This window comes from Amaranthus tricolor, chromosome 10, assembly GCF_026212465.1.
Source record: "Amaranthus tricolor cultivar Red isolate AtriRed21 chromosome 10, ASM2621246v1, whole genome shotgun sequence".
Classification (NCBI taxonomy): domain Eukaryota; kingdom Viridiplantae; phylum Streptophyta; class Magnoliopsida; order Caryophyllales; family Amaranthaceae; genus Amaranthus; species Amaranthus tricolor.
In genome coordinates this window covers 6,109,067-6,130,979 of record NC_080056.1, presented here as the reverse complement: position 1 = coordinate 6,130,979, position 21,913 = coordinate 6,109,067, and the positions used below count along the sequence as shown (strand labels likewise).

Below are 21,913 nucleotides of genomic sequence, written 5' to 3'. Positions count from 1 at the left end.
CGTGGCTCAATCGAACTTTTCAAGTAAATAATCCTATTGTATCGTTTCTACCACTGGCATTGGCATAGGTCTCCCAATTGATGTTGCTCCCGCTTCCCTGAGATCAACGTAAGATCCCTAAAACTATGAAGTATTCTTTAGAACAATTGAAACCAATATAAATCTTTTATATTTTTTCGGTGTAGCTATGTTGTGATGACGACTACAAGGGAAGAATAAATAATGCGAACGCAGCTTTCTTATTTTGATAAGCCCCAAGCACTCCACAAGCGAGTTAGGACATAACTGAACTTACCTGCTAGGGCATTTAGTTCCTAACCATTTGTGAGGCTTGAAATCAAACATGAAAGGCGAGTTAAAAAGAGAATGACTAAACATACTCATTCGAGTCTCTTTGGCCACATGGGTATGGTTTGTTCTCTTTCATCCCTTTTCAGACTCTAATCATAATTTCTATGAGTAGAATATATATTGGGTATGATAATGATAAATCCCAACAATCTCCCTAAAAATGTAAAGGAAAGCTTCAATGAGCCATAAGAGCTCAAGATAGACACTACAAAAAACAATAAAGTATTCTAATTTTCCTATACAAGGAGATCTGACCATAGCCTCAATTCTATGGGAGCTTAACATCTATGTTTTTAATGGCGATAAACGCAAACAATCCATGGTAATGAGATTCTCGTCTTCAAACATGTTTTTTCCTTAACAATTTCATTACTACATGATACTGCATTCTGAAGTGCTAACGGAAAGGAATAAATTTGGTGAAGAAACAAAAATTATTAGACTATGACGGTCTCATGATCATACATATTGTTTCAGTACCGCTCCCACCAATAACCAAATAGATCGTAAGTGAATCACCAGTTGATAGTTGTGCAAAACTTTCAAGCTTTTATTTGAAATATGGATGATAACTGATACATAATGCTAGTATTCTTCTATTAAAGTTGTACGGTCAAAAGAATAAACTCGATAAAGCTTAAAAAGCGAGAGATAATAACTCATTAAAGCGTAGAAAGTGAGAGACGGTAACACCATCACACAGTTGATCGTATCAAAATGTTCATTCTTCTAAAGGTAGCTCTCCGCAGTTCTTGATCCTACAACGTTTACGGGGATAGTCTCCTCTTCCTGTTTCCGTGGATTCAAGTGTTTGCACAACATCCATTCCATCAATCACATGTCCGAACACAACATGGCGATTGTCTAGCCAAGGGGTCTGCAAAGAAATAAAGCCAAGCAATCAAAAAACTCGCTCATGCTTTCACTTCGACATGACTATCAAATCGAAGGAAACAACTTAAGCACGAGTGAATCACGTAGCAATCTTTAGATTCGTCCGAATGTAAAACATTGGCCTGAGTCCCTGCCCTCTATAGATAGTAAATTAATAACTAGCCGAGGCGATACTAGATAATAGCAATACGTGCTCGTTCAAGTAAACCTCATCAAGAAGTAGCCAATATATGAAGTAGACTTATAAGAAAGTTCAACTCACTGGTACAGTGCAAATGAAAAACTGACTTCCATTGGTATTAGGACCAGCATTTGCCATGCTCAGCACACCAGGTCCAACATGTTTCACTGCAAATAAAATCCAAAAGTCGGAAATTTGTTTCGCATAAGAAAATTGTGCAAGTTATAACGATTAAAGGGTGGCGCAATCTTGCATAAATTATATAAGCTATTTCATCATCATCGTACCCAGTGTGTCCCTCCCATAGGAAACTATGATCAGGGTCTGGAGAGGGAAGAAAGGCGGCAACTCATACCCATAAAGGAGAATGCGGCCAAAGGCTCCCTCGGCTCAAATTTGAACACAATTATACCGAATTTGAAAGATTAACATGGTCATCATTGCCTTAGTAATTTACTTACATGAAAAGTTTTCATCTTCAAATTTAGAACCATATATGCTAATTCCTCCAGTTCCCTACACGAAAGAATATATCCTCATTTACTTCGGTTATGGCCCCTATAGACTATATGTAAAAACATGGGCGCGAGAACTCACATCTTCTTCGGTGAAGTCTCCACCTTGAATCATGAAGTCCTTAATTATGCGGTGAAAGTGGCTCCCCTTGTAACCATAGCCTTTTGCGCCTATACGATGATATCAACAAGTGCATTTTGAAATCGACATTTCAAAGGAGGAAAACTTTGAGAGATAGAGGGAGTCGGATGAATGATAAACTATAAAACTTACCGGTGCATAGAACACGAAAGTTCTCAGCAGTTTTGGGAACGACGTCTCCATATAAGCCCATAACAATTCTACCGATTGACTCCCCATCAACGTCTACATCGAAGAAGACTTTCGAAGTCACTTTCGCTTGCACGTCTTGACCCTAATCACAAAGCAACTCATCCACATTACAATCTCAAGCAGCAAACCTAAGGGAAAGTTCAATAATTTGCATATCAACAAACAAATGCCTATCATAGAAGTAGAGGAAAACCCACAATCTAATAGAAATCGATCGGAAACCGAGATTTTCTAAACTTTAGAACCCCTTCCGATTGGCGGTTGCCCTTCCAAAATGCCACAAAATTAAGTTTTACTATGTATAAGCAGCCATCAAATACACACTAGTTGAGCCCACTTCTACAACATACCAAGATATGCTAAAACCTCAGCACCCGATTCTTCTTAATCAGTGTCACATGATTCGCTAATCGCATCAGGCTATTTTGAACCATTTTGAGCGAATCGTGAATTCAAAAGGCGTTAACTAGCGAATCATGTTTCACTGTTGTTAATTTTCAGTCGATAACCTTGGCTGAACACAATGTTCCAAAGCCATAGGATTGAAGTACATTATGTGCACCCTAATTTTTCGATAACATGACAGTAACAAGACAGGATACTCACAATGGATGAGCTCATACAACGAACACCACGATGTGGGTTTGAAGGTGCCTTGGAAACGCTATGCCCGAAAGCTGATGATGACAACCTGCTTTGTGAGTAGCTTGCTGAAGCTGGTAGAGGGCGAAATCGTTGCACATTGGTAATCATAGGCAGTCTTTGAACTTGCAAAACATTATTGCAGAAGCTAACCTGAAATTTGCCATCAGATAAGCAAGACATTCAATCTTATTTCTATACAAATCAATACTCCGTCCCTCTCAATTTTGCTACACAATTTCAATTTTTGCTACATATTCTATTTGTGGATGTTCAACTGATTTTTCTACATTTCTTACATCCTCATCTTAATATTATCCGCAAATTCAATCTCTCGCTTTACTTTATCTACACATTTGTTTAATTGTTTTATCAATTTGTTTGTAGTCACCCCGTTTCATTAAGTTAATTACTTTAGAATATACTTTTAAGTAAGAGAAGCTTAAACGTGATTTTTTCATGCATATATACGAGTTAAAATATATCTTGTTAGATGCATTTATGAGTAGAATTGTAATAGAATTATATACTCCCTTTTTACACTTTTTTTTTAAGTATTTATAGATAAAACTTAAATTATGCTTTCAAAACCGTAGAAACAAAAAAAGAAAAAAAAAACAAATGTAACAAACTTGATGAAATAGATGGATAATGGGGTTTTTCCCAAAGAGCTTATCAAACAATTTTGGTTTATTTTGATACAAACTGAAACCATATAATTTTTGTATTTAATAAATTAATCAGTTAAAACAGCTTATGGTTAAGAATAGCCTAACTTTAAGGAAGCTGTACTCCAATTTGTACAGCATCTTCAAAATAAACTAGTCAAATCAGCTTATAAAATCAATTTGTACTCCAATTAGCCGTAAATAATCGATCATTTGTCAAACACTCTCGGTATTTTATCTTCCGCTAACAACCATTCAAAAAATTACTCCCAACATTCTACCAAAACATAAATGTCACAAATTGAAGGGACAGAGCCACAGAGGAATACATTAAAACAAAATTCTCTACAAAACCCTATTTTCAAAATTCCATTAAAATTTTTGGAAAAAAAAAACTTTGGACTAAATAGGAGAATAACCCAGAAAAGGTGAAGAGCAAGAACCAAATTTCAATAAAAAAAATACTAAAATTTGTGTAAAAGAAATTAAAGATTAGGCTTAAAATTCTGGTATAGCAATCTAATTAACTCATTAATTGATATAAAAGTCTTAATGCATACAACCCACTAAGAATAAATCCTCAATTTTAAAAATTTAAAGCAGGGAACAAAAAGAAGAAGAAAAAACCAACAAAATTGAAACATGGAAAGAAAAGAGAAATAAATTTACCATTTGTGACTGTAAATTAAGGGCTGAACAAGACACCATTTTTGTAAACAGAATTTGGTGCTTTTTGCAATGTAGAATTAATGTAGTATGCTAGTTGAACTTGAGGGGTTGAGCAACAATAAGACACTGGAAACACAAGGATAATGTTTAGAAATTGGAGGGATATTCTTTTATTGAGGGAGATAATAACTTTTTAAGGCCAAAAATCACCTCAATATTTACCTCAAAAAAAAACAAAAAAAAAAAAACACCTCAATATTCACTACCACTTTAAAAAATTAGGTTTTTGAAATATCAGGTATAAAGGTGTTTAATAGGCCGGGTCGGATCAAAATTTAAATGGGTTGGGTTTGGGCGAGTCATGTCAAATGTTAAGCGTTAAACGGGTCGGGGCCGGTCAAAGCCCGTTAAAATTCAATCCACTTTGACCCGTTTTTTAAAAGTTTATAAAATAGTTTTTTATTCTACTTTTTGGCTTGTTAGGTCGACCCACTTATGCATATAAAAATATTATATAAAAATATATATAAAAAAAAAAGTGGTAAAATATTTTCACAACTAATTCCTACAATTATCCGACCCGACCCGTTCTTGACCTGTTCAAGTGTCGCCCCGTTGAACACCTCTAATCGGGTAAGGCCCGAGAATTTTCTTAAAAAATAATCAGCTGATCTTAGACGTACGAGACGAGACGATCCATCTTCCTCAGTCCTCCACGACCTAATTTCATTTCTAATATAAAAAAAAAAAAAGAAAAGGAAAAATATAATAATTGTCATATGTAAATAGCGCTATTCATGGAAATGATTCTAAAACCGCCAAAACTTCTTGCTCGACATTTAGTAAAGAAAATCAAAAAGATTTACATATTCAATTTTTCACAAATCTCTGTAAATCTTTAGGAAGCTATCAAGAAAATCAACATTTCATCTGTAAAACTCCAAAGATCTCACTAATGAAAGATGTAATGAATAAATTGGACATGAAAATGAATTTACAGACATTATGAAGGGATGCAGACAAGGATTTAATGTCAATTTATATATCACAATTTTAATTCTAACGAACTTAATGCTTTGCAATAACTATTTAATCTGAACATTTATCTTTAAATCGATAATTGAAGATTATAAGTTCAAAATTGAGTTAAAGAATAAAGCATTAATTGTCAATTTATATGTCACAGTTTTACTATTAACATATTCAATTTGAACTAAATGCTATACAATACAGCTAGTCTCTTGAGAGACGTATCTCAAGTCCAACCCATTAAAGATTAATATCTACTTACTGTATTTTTAATGCCTACTTACATTATCCTTAATGCCTACTTTCAATATTTTAAATATCTACTTACATCATTATTAATGCATACTTACAATATTTAAAAAAATTTATAATGGACTGGCCCAATTAGAGATAGTCTCTCAAAGAGATCGTCTCTCACAAGAATTTGTGATACAATATCTATACAATTTGAATACTTAACTTTAAAACGATAATTGAAGACTATAAGTTCAAAATTGAGTCAGATTGGGGTGTGCAAAAAAACTCGATCCGAAATATCCGATCCGGATTACCCGGTATCCGATTTTCAAAAACGGATAATTTACCCTTTTTTGTAAAGCGGATAATCCGGATTGGGTACTCGGTTTTTAAACCGGGTACCAAATCTGGATCCGGGTCACATATTTTTGGAAACCGGGTACTCGATATCCGGTTTTTTTTTTGTACTTTTTCATAAATAAAATAATGATAGTATCTATTAAGCTAATTTTGGGTTGAATATTAATATAATATTTCTCCCGTAGGTAAATTTTTTTTGTATAATTGTTCTTACTTAAACCAATGTGTAACAATATTATTCTTTAATTTTCTTAATTTTTCTTTTATGACAAATTAAGCTAAATATTTTTAAAGAGTTAGTATTTGAATTTTATATAAAAAAATATTTTAAATAAAAATAGAGATAAAAACGCATAGTTGAACGAAAAAAAGACAAAAAAAAATAAAAAAAAAAAAACATTCTAAGAAAACCGGGTATCCGGTTTCCGACCCGATTTAAACCGAGTCGGAACCAGATCACAATTTTAGGTACCTGAAAAAGCGGGTACCCGGATTTCCGGATCCGGGTCGACCCGGTACTCGGTTTTGAACACCCCTAGTCAATTATATGTCATAATTTAACTATTAACATATTCAATTTGAGTTAAAACCAATACTATATCTTTATAGACTTTAAATAAATATTTTTAAAACGATAATTGAAGCTTATACGTTCAAAATTGAATTAGATCATAAAACATCAATTGTCACATTATATGTCATAACTTAACTATTAATATATTCAATTTGAACTTACAAATATATATAAATGTATTTAATAATGGTGAAAACGTAATTTTTCAATCTCACAACTACATTATAATTTTTTAGGGTTAGAGGTCAACAAAGATGATCGATAAACAAACCTAAAATTGTATTGATACCGGTGAAAAAAGTCTTGAATAAGGAAATGTTTCATACTTTATGTGACCACATTTGGCTATTGTTGGCCTCTAAGTCCACCACCGTCCACCGCCATTGTTAAACAAGCATTCACACTTAGTTCAATCTCCATCGTTAAGTTAAGAGTATGGGAAGCTATAATTAGCAAAAATGAAAGCGAAGCAACAAAGGTTATATTTGAGTAAATTTTAATGGTCTTAATAAAGAATTTGTTAAAGTATTATTGTATTGGATATGTAAGCAAAAAATGAAACATTTTATTCTCATTGATTTAACATGATTTACATTAGAAATGTCAATCAAACACTTCTTTTGTATGGGTTTTATCGTGTACAAGTATCTATGTAAAAAAGAATGTCAATGATCTCAAATCTCAATCTTCTCTCAATAAAAAAGAAGAAAAAAAAGGATATAAATAAAGCTAATGTGGATATGTGGGAATTGTACTTAAAATACTGCCCATGTTTGGCAAATGTCGGTTAATGGTTTTTTAGAAAGATAGTTTAATTAAATTAGGTATTTGCTATTAATAGTAAAATATAGGTCATCAAGCCAAAAATCAATGAAAGAAGTTAACTATAATCGTATTTTTAGTTGACTTAAAATTCCACTTTTTAACTGACTTAAGAGCCATTTACCTTATATATTTTTTGTGGTCAAAAAGCGAAAAAAACAATTAAAAAAAGCCAACTATGTCAAATGATTGTGTGAATGTTGTTCATTTTAAAAAAGGCAAATACTAATAATATATTTTGACTTTATAATATGATTATTAGTTTTTGGTTTTTATTAGAAAAAATAGTTGATTAACAAATTAAAAGTCAACAAAAAAAAGCTAATTAAAGTAGTTTTTTATTTTGACTTAAAAGTCATTTACCAAATAATTCTTTTTACTTAACCAACCAACAAGTTAAAAGTTAATGTAAAAATCAACATCCAAACACGCTAAAGTATATTAATCACAAACACATAGTTGCATTAAAAATTTTTGGTCATAATTGCTATGTGTATATAAAATAACCGTAACGCGCAGACCTTTACATTTCTCGTACTGTCTATGACACGATAGAAACGGTTCGTGCCACAAGTGAGCCTTGCCTGGCCAAGACCCTCACTTCCATCTTTACATAACATGCAAGCACAAAATTAATAGAATCATTAAAAAGAAAAGACACACTTAACACTTTACACCACATTATGTACAAAAACAAAGTGATTGTACAGTTGTACTGTAACAACCTAGAGTACAACTTCAACTTCCAGCCTTCCATGTTCTAAGGACTAGAATAAGGGTCATATCCTCATGACCTCATCTAATTGGATATTCTATTCCTACATCAGCTCGCCTCTAAGGGACCATACAATTAAATGATGTCTAAGTAAATACTCCTTCTGTTTCTTTGAGTTTGCTACTGAAAGTGACATTTTCCCTCACGATAACACTTATAGTAGCAAACTCAAAGAGACGGAAGAGTACATTAACGGTTGAACTTCTAATCTTACTGTTACAACTTACAAAGAACTACAAGTCTACAACTGTTAGCAGAAACTAATCCAAGAAATAACTTAGCAGGGCATAACATCCCAAATGCCATCCCCTTTATACAGGAACTACTTGTCTATTTCATTGAAATTGCAACATTACGCATCTCTATGTGAGAGCTTTCGTGAAGAAATGTTGCAATATCAATGGGACATATGGAGTATAGGTTCATCGCTTTTTCGTGAAGAGATCTTGCAATCTCAATGGAACACGTTCACAGCATGGACATCAAAATACGAACACTTTCCTTCCTTTCATCTATTCCATTGAAATTGCTACATTATGCATCGTAACAATCTCATCGGAACAGATGAAGTACAAATTCGTCACACTTTCGTGAAAAATTGTTGCAATCTCTATGGGACAGATGAAGTACATGTTCATCGCATGGACATCAAAACACGAACCCTTTCCTTCCTTTCAGCCTTTTTAGCAGCCGGAGTCTTCTCAAATTTCAGGCGATCTTCCAACCAAATTTGGCTGACTTGTTCTATTGAGTTTAACAATTTCTTTTGTGGGGTAGAAGAATCATCAGTTTCATTTCCTTTCTCATCAACAAGTCTACATACTTGTGGAATGGATGATGATTTAGTTATCTCATTCTTAAGTTGATCAGTGTTACTTACTGATGCTTCTGCTTCATGCTGAGCAGCTTCTGTTGTCTGATCATCATAAAGCTTGGCTCTTTTCCGCTCTATAGCCTGCGCATATATGTAAAACATCAAAATTTAACATTATGTTTGGATAAGAATTTGAAAAGAAAAGAATACCGACAAAAGAATAAGCATTCATCATGTTTAGAACTTAATCGAGAGGGAAGGGAGAGGAAAAAACATCGCTTTCTTTTCAAATCTTTACATTTTTTGGAGATATTTGAGTATTGACAAAAAAGGATTTAATTCGTTCAAATACCTTCCTTTCTAATCTTAAATATAGGAAAATGTATATTCCTTTAAATCCCATTCCCTTCCTTTCCATCGAGTTTTATTGACTCAAAGTAAGTATAAGGTTAATTGTCGTTGAAATAATATAAACATAACACAAATCTCGAAAAGGGAAAAACAAATAGAGCAAAACTAAATTGGAAAAAGCTAATAAACGCTTAGAAGTTCACTAACGAGAATAATAATAATATATTTGAAAGAGCAAATTAAGAAACAAAGTAAAAGATAAAATAATATGATATATATTAACGAATGGTTTGGTGATAAATTTCAATTTTATGCTATATTAGGTAATACAAATATATTTTAAATTGATTTATATTCTTATTACAAAGATCCAACTAATTTAGCAAAAGATAGTTGCCTTAAAAGTAGGTGAAAACAAAGATTCAGGTCAATTATCTTTAACATACAATCCACCCATTTATAGAAATGCAACAGAAACTGAAACCAAGCATAAAATAACACATGCTATTATAGTAATCAACTATTATTAGCAATGCCTTAAATAGCTCACTCTATTATCTCATATGTTCAGCCTCATATATATTATTTATGTTGAGATTCAGCTTCAAGTGGTGATCTATGTTACTTGGACTCGGGTACTAATGTCGGATACTTGTACGTGTCCAAGTGTCAAATACGTCTAAATATTCAATTTTACACCTAAAATGATGTGTCTAAGTCCCATACCAACATCCGATCATCAAGGATCGTATACGGGTACGTGAAATAAAATGAAGAGTTTGAGGAACATAGGTGGTAATTGATACGAGAAATGGAAATGGAATATATAAAGAGGGGTAATGGTATTGTTAAGTATTATTGTTATTGATTGTTTGGTATGAGAATGCATAAGGATAAGAGAAAATTGAGTTTGTTTGTTTATTTGTTACCTCACATATCATTGTTGTAACAAAGTAAAAGAATCACAAAGTAATGAAAACCTTACCCACACAATCAAAACAAACATTAGGTAATGAAGTTGCCTATAAATTTCATTACCCTTCAAAAAGAGCTACCAAACACCCACCAAGACCCAAGTGTTTTGGGTTGAGTTATTATTTGCATACCTCACTCAACATGTTAATAAAATTTCATTTTTATGTATGTTGAAGTGAATGGAGTGTATGCTGAAGTGAATGAATTAGCTGTTGGCTTTAGATATTGTTTAACACTTAAATTAGTACTCCTCCGTCCAGATGAATTTGCCCATTTTTCCATTTTAGGTCATCTTAATGAATTTGTGCAATTTCTATTTTCTGTATATGACTTCACCACTTTTACTCTCTATATTCTTTATCTTATTTCTATAAATCCCACTATTTTAACTCGCTATATAGCTAATTTCTTATTCTACATGCCAAAAGCAAATTGGGCTATTTCATTGGTATAGAGGAGTTACTCATTATATGGGAAACAAAGCACTTTTTAATGCATTAAAGTCCAAAATCAAGCATGTTCCAAAGGCCCACCAAAACTAGAATATGAAGTATATAAAAGGATAAAATTGCATGCTTCAATTACAAAATTCAAAACCTCTTAGGGCCCACCTAGATTGGGGTTACTAGGGGTGAAAAAATATATGGCTCAAACACAATCATTCAAATTTTATTTTTATTTTCCAAAGATAAAAAATGCATGATTAACAAGTACATTCATCACTTGGCAACCATATCAAATAAAAATAAAAAGTATAAGGAAGAAATTTACTAAATGACACATAAATAGTGTGAGAAGAATTACTCTAACAATTGCAGTGATGTCCCTTAGAGGTGTCCTAGGATACCAAGAAGGTAAAATGCTCCCTTTCCCTTTGCCTTTGCCTTTGCCTTTGCCTTGGCCGTGTAGCGTCCTTGGCCTTTGATTCTCTTTATCAATCCAAGATCGATTGACATATCGTTGATGCACTGATTTTTGAGCTCCGATATGTCGCCTTGTCGACACTTTCTTGGTAGATAAACCCTTCCATTGCAACCCAGGTACATCTACTACAAGGTTAACTTGGCGTTGGGCATTTTGGAGCATAGAAGATATGTCAACTGGTCTTGACAATCTATCTCTAGATACATGCATATTTTGGTGCCTCAAATCCCTTTACTGCATCAAAAAGTCAAAATAACATAAGGTTGTGTTCGGAAACAAGTATATCATTTCAAATTATAGATTTCAATTATGAAATTATTGATGAAGAAAGTGAGAATGATGAAGTTTGGAAATGTTTCATATAATTTCAATTTTAACTACTTTTAAAACTATGGTGGAATCGACTCAAATCCAAATTTAAATCTTTTTTATTCACTAAACACCGAGTCAATTCTATACTTGTAAATAAAATCATCGTTAGCTAAGTCAGTTCCAAATCTAACAAGAGGTGGTTAAGTTTAACATAAGTTTAACATAAGAAGTGAATTCACATGGAAGTTGGTAGTTCCTCAAAATTTATTTCCCTTGTTAAAATACTAGGAATTTCCTACAATTATTTATTTGACACTAATAAGTAATTTTAATTTCCAATGGGTACATATGGTTGTTGAATTCCACTGAAGTGTAGAAGTCATACTTCAAGAAAAGTAAACATGATTTTAGTTTATTTTGTTAAGCAAACAAAACCAAAACTATCAACTTTCTAAGAGACAAATTTCTATGAAAATAGAAAAATTATGAGCATATTCAACATGTTTAACGGCATAGCACCGCATAAAATTGAAGCCTCAATATTAAATTACATAGTAATGTTAAGTGTTAAAAGATATAAAGTTGTTAGAATAATATCGTAATTTTTGTAACTGCACAAGGCTTTCAAAGAATTTGTCAACTTTTGCTTCGCTTATGAAAATTTATGTGTAAATAAATATCTGATTCTATAAATTTTATAACAAAAAAGTTTCAATACATTATAATAGTACATATGATCAAAAATTGTTGGATCAACCCAAAAGAGGAATGATGATTAAAAAATCAAGGATAATTAGTTTACATTGCATTCTTGAATGAAACGCTTATTAAGCTTAAACTTTAGTTAACTCCAAGGATATAATTAACAAATGAAACCCACAAAAATTGATACATAAATTTAGTAAGTAAATTAGTTGTACACTAAATTTGAAAGCTGTATAGCAAACCACCCAACATATGTAAAGAAACATAGTCTTAAAATGATTGAATCCAATGAAAACAAATTGACTACAATGACACATTTAACAACAAAAAAATACACAAAAATAAATTATTCCATAAATTAGTCGGGTCGAATCATTTTATTGTTATGAATTAACTAATTTACAAGTTGCTCGTTAATTTTAATTGGTCAAAATAGTTAATAAAATTATAGGTTATCAAATACATCATTCTAACATCTCAAAATCATAAAGAGAATAAATCCAATGAAAATAAAGTAACAAAGAGGAATTTTTTGGGAAATTATTGAGCAGATCAAAGCAAGTAATAGCAAAAATATTATGTTACATCAACAGAAAATCTAAGTAGCAAATACGAAGAAACAAATAAACCCAATTCTTATTGATTCAATTAATACCAAATATTAATCAAACTTTAACAAAACTAAAAGATTCAGATCGAAAAAAAAATAAAGAAGTTAAAGAAAAAAAATACCCTGATTTGCTTTATTATGTCTTCAGAAAAAGAGATGTAAGCTTTTGAAATTGGGGAATGATTGATTTGTTGAGTAATCAAAGCTAAGTTAGGTACTATTTGAGTAAATGGATATGGAGAATGTTGAAGAAAGAGAAACAGAAGTAAAAGGAAAAAGAGTGAAGTTCAAAATTCAAAGTGAGAAATGGATAGCGCTATTACAGAATTCACATGCTAAATTCTGTCATTGATTTCTTAATTTTAGGTTTTCAAACTTTGGGGAATTAAATTTTATCTTAATTGTTAAAGTTATTTGAGTAAATACTGGTTTTGTCGCAAGATTATGATTTGATTCTCACCTTAAGGACGGAATTGTGAATTCCTTTTGCAATGGAAAGAGAAAATATAATCATGTTAAAATTGTAAATTCTTTATTACGACTTTTCTAGAGACGGTCTCTCAAAGAGATGTTTCTTAGGTCAGTCTAACGTGATTTATTTATGAAAAAAGGAAAATATCCTTAAACATGCATATAATGTATTTCAAAAATCGTTTTAGTTGGTGTATTAGCCTGTTGAAATTGGTTTTTTAACCTATAGAAGTTGGAGTTTTAATATGTTGAAGTTGATATTTTAACTTGTTTAAGTTGATGTTTTATGCTGCTTAAGTTGGTATTTTAACTTGTTTAAGTTGATGTTTTATGTTGCATAAGTTGGTATTTTAACCTTTTTTGTGTTGGTGTTTTAACCTATTAAATTTGGTATTTTAACATGTTTAAGTTGGTGTTTTATGTTGCTTAAGTTAGTATTTTAACCTGTTTAAATTGATATTAACATATTGAAGTTGATATTTTAACCTGTTTAAATTGGTGTATTATGCTGCTTAAGTTGGTATTTTAACATGTTTAAGTTGGTATTTAAACCTGTTTAAATCAGCGTCATGATACCCAAATGGTCTTTAAGTGGGTTTGTTTGGTAAATCGTTATCTAATTTGACCACTTAAAAATAGTGGTTAATCTCAATAGTGAATTCAACTACTTAAGTCAACTATTATTGAAATATTTGGTAAAATTAGTTTTAAAGCAATTAATTGCGTTGAACAAAAAGTGAGTTAAAAAACCATTGCAAAAGTTATTAATAGTAATTTTTTGATTTTGTCTTAAAAGCAAGCTTTTAAGTTAGATTTAAAGTTATTATTTATCGAATCAATTTTGTTTGTTTGATCGGCTAAAACTAAACTAGAGTTGTTCATTGAAGTACAACATAAATATAAATATTAATAAAGTAGTAATATAATTGTATCTTAAAGTGAGGGGGATAACAAAGTGGAAGCAAATTCTTCAATGTTCCTATTAGAGGTACCACATTGTTCCATTGCATGTGTAGTGAGTAGCTTCCACTTATTTGCATTACTTTTGAACTCTTTTGCATGTTCCCCTTCCATCACCTCTCTAATGCAAAACTCTAGTTCATTACTACTTAAAAATCCCTTCTCATCAACCCTCACCTTGACTCCAATCTTCCAAAATTCAACAATACATTTTGCGTTGGTTGGTTGATCCGTCCATTGTGGAAATCCAACAATCGGTACTCCCAAACTAATAGCTTCTAATATCGAATTCCATCCACAATGAGTCACGAAACAGGCTAAGGCAATATGACTTAATACCTCAAGCTGAGGGCACCAATTAACGATTAGACCTCTTTTCGATGTGTTCTCCTTGAAATTCAGCGGAAGCTTATTCTCTTCTGAAGGCCTAACAACCCATAAAAAATATTTTTTGCTTTTCACCAAAGCATTAGCTATTTGTTTCATTTGTTCACTTCCTAGCGAAGCCAAACTACCCATTGATACATACACCACAGAGCAAGTTTCTCTTGTATTTAGCCATTTAATACATACATCTATCTGAGGCTCCAAAAGACTTAGTCCATAATCTTTATCATCTTGTAAGCATTTGTCCAAGTACATTGAAGGGATACATGGTCCTATTGTTTTCACCGGCCATAGTCTTGCCATACACTCTAAGACCTATCATTTCAATAACAAAACGAAGTTTTAGAAATATGTCACAAATTATAAACATTCATCATGTTTAAAGAATACTATCTGGATTTACAAATACTCAATTCAAAACTTAAGCTGATAGTTAAAACTCTAGGGTATATTATATACTCTATCACGCCCCTACACATGAGAGCCTTTTGCGCTTGAAGCGTGGATGCAATGTATGCCTTCTCATATCATCAAAGAATCAAATCAACCAAGGTCAAGCTTATAAGATTTGAACTCGTGATCATATTATCACTGTTACTTCTGAATATTGATATTATACCAAGGGATCAACTCAACCAACAGGTAAAGCTTATGGTTGAAGCCTCATCAGTGTACTCTAATAAATTTAACAAACACAGTATCATGGCCTTTCATTCTAGCTGGTTATACGAATATGGACTACTTTCTCTGTCTCTTGAATGGTGCCCCACTATTAGAATTATAAGTCAAGGAACCAATTCAATCAAAAGTTTAAGCAAATGATAGATGCTTTATAATTTATAATATATTCTAAAGCTCCCTCTCACACGAGAGTTATTTGGGTAAAAGTGTAAATGTCTCCCTCCTCTTACCTTATGTTGGCTTATAATACTATGTCAACAAATCAACTCAATTAAAAGTTTAAACTGATGGTTAAATTCAAATTTATGTTAGATTGCTCTAACAAAGTAACAATATAAGAAAGCTTCCTTATTGTTTTTCAATCCCTTCAAAACCCTAAACACAAAAAAGTTATTTTAACTGGATCATACATTTCTCGTTTCACCATTTAAAACTCACACATAGATAATAATTGACAATTTTAAGAAACATTGAGACCTACCTTACTCTCCAACACATCCACAGTATTGATAAACACAAAGGAGACATCCTCCAAATTAGAAAATTGATCCAACAAAAGCTTCACCAATTTCTCTGGATATAAGGTAGGATAAGAAACAAAAGTAGGCAAATCATGGACCCGTAACAAAGATCCAACCGAAGGCAAGGACACAAGATCCGACCCACAAAATGGACTAATCAAATCACCTTTATAAGCATAATAATAAATAGAATTAACCAAACATGATTGGGTAAAAAATGGGGCCCCTTGAAACCCACAATTTTTAACAACTTGTAACACCCAAGGCATAAAAGAGTCGTATATAACCATATTTGGACCCGGGTAAATATCCATTTTATTTTGGTTGTAATATTCAAGTAGTTCATGTAAACTACGTGAAGTTGAAACCTTTAATAGATTAATGTATTCATCAAAGTTACGTTTGTCGGGTTCACCCTCGTAACCATCGAAAATTCTTAAAAAATCTAGGGAAGAAGGATTGGATTGTGATTGAGAAGAAGAAATATGATTTGGAATGGTGGTTGTAGTGATAATGGTGATTTTAAGGCCTTTGGAAGCTAAACGTTTAGAGAATTGAAGCATTGGGTTAATGTGGCCTTGTAAAGGGTATGGAAATACTAAAACATGAGCTCCTTTTCTTGGTTTTTCATATGTTTCATGAGTATCCATATTTTACCTATGTTCTTAAAAAGATTTTGATCATGAATGTATAATGAGCTCCCCTTTTCTTATATGAAGATGAGGTGGGACATGCAGGAGCGGATCTGATAGGTAGTTGAGGTAGACAAGTAACAATATTATAAAATTTCTAAAAATTTAGTAGTACTGCTATGGAGTGTAAAGAATGAACTTGATTGAGTTGGTTAGGTAGTCACCTTCCACACAAGGTGTGCTGGATATACCATTCATTAGCAAGAATTTGCATCCCATTTGCATTTTTTTAGTTATTAATGACATCAATTATTTTTTCCCTCGATCAATATGGGGACATGGATTTTTTATCAAAATAATTTGTTGGACAATTTCAGCTTAATAGTTACAAATAGATAATTGGGCAATTTGTCATTAATAATACAACCTATTTGCAATCTGATAAGAATAAACCCACCTATGATTTATTTTTGAATAAACCCATCTAAGGGGGTTTTTTTACTGAGAATAATACAACCTATTCGCGATTAGCTAAGAATGAATCCTTAGTTACATGTTTTGTAACCTATTAAACATTAAGTGGGTTTATTCTTAGCAAAAAACCTCTTTAGTGGGTTTAGTTAAAAATAAACCATAAATCAACTTATTCTCTTTGGAACGCAAATAAGTTGTATTGTTAATGACAAATTTCCCTGGATAATTGAGTGGTCAAACTATTCAATGATAGTGCTTGCTAAATTAGCTGTTAAAATAACTTGTCATAAATCAACTAATTAATATTTAAAATTAATTAGTTAAAATAACTAATCAATTCAATTATTGCTATTAGTTATTAGTTGTTTAACGGAATATTTAAGTGTGTCCAAATTAAAAAAAAAAAAGAATGATTGTATGTAGTACAAAAAATTATGGTAGGGCTAGAGTTTATCTTGTTAGGGAAATTGGTTGCATGTGATGTATAAAGTGGGACGGTTGTGTTTGGAACAATAACGATGATTTTGCATTAGAAATACTTGTAACTGACTGTGCCCTTTAAGCATATACTCCCAAATCCAATATGGGCAATATTTAGTTATTTATCACCAAAAAAACAAATTTTTATTTATTAATTTTCTATTCTCTTTTTATACTTGAATTAAGAGAGTGTATTTGTATGTCAACTGAAACAAAAGGCAAGCAAATAACAAGTAAAATTGAGTGGAAGGTAATTTCCTTTTTATTTATCGCTTTTTTTTGTGTTGCTACTTTTTGAAAAAATTATTTATTTTTATCCCTCCCTCCAAATAAAATTCGGATTTTTTTCAATTTATCAAACTCAATGCTTGTTTAACGTAAACGCAATCTATATGATTTTTCGTAAATTAACTAGACACCATTTTAAATTTTTATCGATTAATTTTCGATAATTTATGTAAAAATAAAAATAAATAAACATAAAATGAAATAAATAAATAAATATTCTAAACACAATTTTAATGTTTTTTAGCGAACTCAATTAAAAATTGATTATTATCTTACAAGTCCAATAATAACAATATTACACATTGAGTTGCATGTAAAGCCCACAAGGTCTAGAGAAACAACACTATACTTAAGCAAATGTCTCATGGGATCATGTTGTATCAATATACTTATTTTTTCCCATTATATATCATACTCAAAGCAACATCATTATATGCTTTTTCCAAATTTATAAGAAAAAAATGAGCATTTTTATGCCCCCACTATAAAAGTACCCATAATCAATCCCCTTCTTGTCCCACAAGCTCAAGGGCTATAAACTCAATATAAAAGACCAAACTATATAAGTTTGTTTGATTGACTTGCATAAAAATTACAGCTCCATTCAAAAAAACACAATACTATTAGTGAAATAAACCTCATCATTATCACTGACCTAACTGGCATCACTTTATTCTTCTCCATGGTACTCTTAAGATGTTTAAGTATAAAGTGCGAAAATTTGAATAAAATAAGATGTTTTAACAACTTAATTTCAAAAATAAGCTTCGTGAAAACTTAATTTTCAAAATAAGCGTCCGTATCCAAACCTAGCCTTGGAGTATGTCCTTATTACTAGCAGCAACTTAAATATATATATATATATATATATATATATATATATATATATATATATATATATATATATATATATATATATATATATATATATATATATATTTAAAGTCGCTATCAGTAACAGGGACTTAATGCGTTTTAAGTTTTCAGTTCTCAGTTACTTCCTCATTCCAACCTACGAGATTAAGGAGTTGATCAGTTAACCTTAAAGTTGTTGTTACTAACAGCGACTTATGGCTTTTATTTATTATTTTTTTTTTTGTCTTTCGCTGTTAATAACAGCGATTTACTCCAACGCTAGGTTTGGATGTACGGACGCTTAGTTTTTAGAATTAAGTTGTTAAATAATCTTATTTTATTCAAATTTTCTATAAAGTGCATTCCATTCTTCTTCACTAGAGTTAATATCTACTCAATCTTCCTATAAGCAATCCAATGTTCTCAGTTTTCTTCAACCATATCTCAAGAATCTCATCGATTACATTCAAAGTTAGATGATAATATAGATTTAGTCTCATTGGTTAACTTCAAATTAGGACCTCAAATCAACATGTAAACAACATAAAAGACAAAGAAAATATCAATGTCCTAAAGCATGTTTTTTCGAATTCAATCAAGTAATCTCGTAAAATTTAAGATGGTAACACAGATTTAGTGTCATTAATTAATTAGCTATTAGGACCACAAATCAACATATCATCAATATAATGATCTTTTATATCTCCCTAGTTAGAAATAAAAAAGGCTCAATAAAACGAAATAATTATTTTTTCATGTATGTCAATTACAATGCAATTAGTTACACAAAGAACATCATTCATGAGTTTTTTAAATGACAAGTTAATTGAGAATTGAGTTTTGACTCAGCTAAAACATGTTCTATTTTTCTTTATTAAGATTTTAGGTTCGATTCTCGCTGCACTCGCCTCCCAATGAGTTTGAGATGTTATTTATAAACTTACCAATATTCCTATCAGAAGATCCACCTTGACAAATTGCTTTCTTCACTAAACCCTTCCATTTCTTAGCATTTTCAACTAACTCACTTCTTGTTTCCCCTTCCATTACACTAACTATACACCTTCCAATTTCCTCTCTTTCAACAAGCCCATTCTCATTAACTTTCACTCTTATTCCCACTTTCCAAACATCCTCAATAAGCTTAGCATCCAAGGGTTGATCAGTCCATTGTGGCATTCCTACCATAGGAACACTCATCACCAATGCTTCCAGCGTCGAGTTCCATCCACAATGAGTCAAAAAACACCCAATAGCCTCGCTAGCGAGCACCTCAAGTTGTGGTGCCCATCTAACAATCAACCCTTTTGAAGATGTGTCATAAACAAATTCCTTAGGAAGTTTAGCTTCCTCACAAGCTCTAACAACCCACAAAAAGTTGTAAGCACTTTCCTTTAAACTTAAGGCTAATTCTTGCATTTGGTCTTTGGGTAGACATGCCATGCTACCAAATGAGACATAAATTACTGATCTTGGTGGCTTAGTGCTTAACCAATTGGTGGTAGGAGAAGGGTCTAAATGGAAGAGATCTAGACCATAAGTTTTGTCCCATGGTCTTTGTTTGTCAAGGTAGTAGGAAGGAATTGTTGGACCAATTGTCAATAATGGACATTCATTAGACATTGCATCAACTACCTGAGAACAACAACGATTGGATGTTAGTCCATATTGATTTCAATAGGAGAGCACAATGATCGATCACTCAAGACCTCTCTTTTTACCGAGGCCCCAATGGTCCTACCTACGTATTAAAAAGTTCATCCAATCCTAACCCTATAATATAATCTATGATCTTTTACGACTATTCTAATCTTGTTCAAATTTATATTTCTCCAATTGGGATAGTTGTATCAATACTCTCATGACTAATTTGATCATTTTTCGAATTTATTGTTTATGATAAAAAAAAATTGGTTATATTATATATCTAAAAGACAGAAAAAATTATTAATGACTTAATGAAATATATATTCATTGAACAGAACTTACAATAATTTTTACTCAGGGTCGACATTGCATTAGTCTTATGTATATTTATTTAGATCATGTTCTCTTCTCCATATATAATTAATTTCACTAAACATCTCAATTAACAGTTATCTTGTCTACGTAAGTTATGTTTCTATGTTCCATTAAAATTGTCACACTTTCTCGTGTAGTCAATTCCTTCTACTTTGCTATAATTCCCCTTTATGGAAATATCTCTACCATTTTCTTTGATTCTCATCCATATATTTGCCTTTTCTTTTAATATCATTCCGACAATTTAAATGACCCCACTATTCTTAAACTTTGTGTCAAATGCTATTGTTGCAATCTCTTAAGGACAGACGACATGATCGAACCAACCAACAACAGCAACACATTCAAAACAACCGAATGAGTAACCAAAAAAGTTTACCTTATCCTCCAATTCATAGACAGTATTAACAAGCACGTAATCAGCTGCATCCACATTAGAGTTTTGATTCAAAACCAACTGCAGATAGGCAAGGTATGACTCAGGTGCACCTACAAATGATGGCAAATCATCTACACCCAATTGTGGTAACCCAGGAACATCCACCCATGGACCATTAACAGGCATAGACAACTTCCCATGGTGTATCAAGTAATAAACATAATTCACCCCACATGCTTGAGTAAAAAAAACTGCCCCTTTTAACCCATATTTCTTAGCAACATTTAACCCCCAAGGTAAAAATGCATCATACACTACACATGTGATAGGGTTTGGACTATCAACATCTTGTTCTATCGCGTCACCAAGAGCGAGGGATCCGACCGACTCAAGACGAGCAAGGTAGTCCGAAACACTTTTAGCCTCCATGAAACCGCCCTCGTCGTAGCCATCGGAAATGGTTACGAAACGAAGGCATTCGTCGTCGAATTTCGGGTTAAGGGTGTTGGAGATGTAGTTAGTGATAGCAAAAGAGGCCTTGACACCTCTAGAGACCAAACATTTACAAAATTGAAGCATAGGACATATATGTCCTTGACTTGGATAAGGAACAGCTAAAACATGAGCTACATATTTTTCTTTCATTGTTTTCTTTTTCTCTCTAAAATGTTACAAAGATTTTTTGTGCTATTTTTATGGAGATAATTGGAGATATGTTGATAAAAAATCTAATGTGTGTATATGCAAGTCGGTACAAGTTTTATTTGTATGTCACATCATTTCCAGCTGTCACTTTTACTAAAATGTAACATCAGTTTGGGGAGCTACTTCAATTTTTGCAGGCTAGTGGTCCCGATTGAACCCGACTAGCAATGTTCCTCTCCATAAAGCAAAGGTAAGCATATTGAATCAATAACGAGTCTCAACCTGGAAAAGCGGATTTCAGTAACAAGTTCATCAGCAATGTCTTTTCCCCAATCTTCAGGCACGCTAGATTGGATTAAAGCAGTCACAACAAAAA

The 21,913-nt window shown here is 32.0% G+C and overlaps 4 protein-coding genes across 4 annotated transcripts; all 4 read right to left on the bottom strand.

The window, feature by feature from the left end:
* Nucleotides 1–880: 880 nt before the first annotated feature.
* LOC130825553 (uncharacterized) lies at nt 881–4,492 on the bottom strand. Its single transcript, XM_057690838.1, has 7 exons — nt 4,255–4,492; nt 2,882–3,070; nt 2,216–2,357; nt 2,024–2,112; nt 1,888–1,942; nt 1,508–1,593; nt 881–1,228 (listed from the first exon to the last, which is right to left on the bottom strand). Exons 1-7 carry the CDS (start codon nt 4,291–4,293, stop codon nt 1,073–1,075), a joined length of 756 nt encoding a protein of 251 aa, XP_057546821.1. The 5' UTR covers nt 4,294–4,492; the 3' UTR covers nt 881–1,072.
* A 3,405-nt stretch (nt 4,493–7,897) lies between these two features.
* Nucleotides 7,898–13,181, bottom strand: LOC130825554 (protein POLYCHOME-like). The gene is made up of 3 exons (XM_057690839.1): nt 12,865–13,181; nt 10,996–11,349; nt 7,898–9,006 (listed from the first exon to the last, which is right to left on the bottom strand). Exons 2-3 carry the CDS (start codon nt 11,323–11,325, stop codon nt 8,686–8,688), a joined length of 651 nt encoding a protein of 216 aa, XP_057546822.1. The 5' UTR covers nt 11,326–11,349; nt 12,865–13,181; the 3' UTR covers nt 7,898–8,685.
* A 906-nt stretch (nt 13,182–14,087) lies between these two features.
* Nucleotides 14,088–16,765, bottom strand: LOC130824768 (mogroside IE synthase-like). Its single transcript, XM_057689787.1, has 2 exons — nt 15,723–16,765; nt 14,088–14,875 (listed from the first exon to the last, which is right to left on the bottom strand). Exons 1-2 carry the CDS (start codon nt 16,410–16,412, stop codon nt 14,147–14,149), a joined length of 1,419 nt encoding a protein of 472 aa, XP_057545770.1. The 5' UTR covers nt 16,413–16,765; the 3' UTR covers nt 14,088–14,146.
* A 2,458-nt stretch (nt 16,766–19,223) lies between these two features.
* On the bottom strand, nt 19,224–21,771 carry LOC130825548 (UDP-glycosyltransferase 74F2-like). Its single transcript, XM_057690829.1, has 2 exons — nt 20,893–21,771; nt 19,224–20,126 (listed from the first exon to the last, which is right to left on the bottom strand). The coding sequence occupies exons 1-2, from the start codon at nt 21,535–21,537 to the stop codon at nt 19,374–19,376; spliced, it is 1,398 nt and encodes a 465-aa protein (XP_057546812.1). The 5' UTR covers nt 21,538–21,771; the 3' UTR covers nt 19,224–19,373.
* Between the last annotated feature and the right edge of the window lie 142 nt (nt 21,772–21,913).

Bases quoted from the DNA above. Each gene is read 5' to 3' on its own strand.
- LOC130824768 (XM_057689787.1), bottom strand. From the start codon at position 16,412: ATGGATACTCATGAAACATATGAAAAACCAAGAAAAGGAGCTCATGTT. The intron at 14,876-15,722 runs GTAGGTCTCAAT...TTGAAATGATAG, and splicing joins TGGATGTGTTGGAGAGTAAG to GTCTTAGAGTGTATGGCAAG.
- LOC130825548 (XM_057690829.1), bottom strand. From the start codon at position 21,537: ATGAAAGAAAAATATGTAGCTCATGTTTTAGCTGTTCCTTATCCAAGT. The intron at 20,127-20,892 runs GTAAACTTTTTT...TGTTGTTCTCAG, and splicing joins TCTATGAATTGGAGGATAAG to GTAGTTGATGCAATGTCTAA.
- LOC130825554 (XM_057690839.1), bottom strand. From the start codon at position 11,325: ATGCATGTATCTAGAGATAGATTGTCAAGACCAGTTGACATATCTTCT. The intron at 9,007-10,995 runs GTAATTCTTCTC...ATATATGCGCAG, and splicing joins ACATCACTGCAATTGTTAGA to GCTATAGAGCGGAAAAGAGC.
- LOC130825553 (XM_057690838.1), bottom strand. From the start codon at position 4,293: ATGGTGTCTTGTTCAGCCCTTAATTTACAGTCACAAATG. The intron at 3,071-4,254 runs GTAAATTTATTT...GGCAAATTTCAG, and splicing joins TTAATTTACAGTCACAAATG to GTTAGCTTCTGCAATAATGT. The intron at 2,113-2,215 runs GTAAGTTTTATA...ATCATCGTATAG, and splicing joins CTTTCGTGTTCTATGCACCG to GCGCAAAAGGCTATGGTTAC.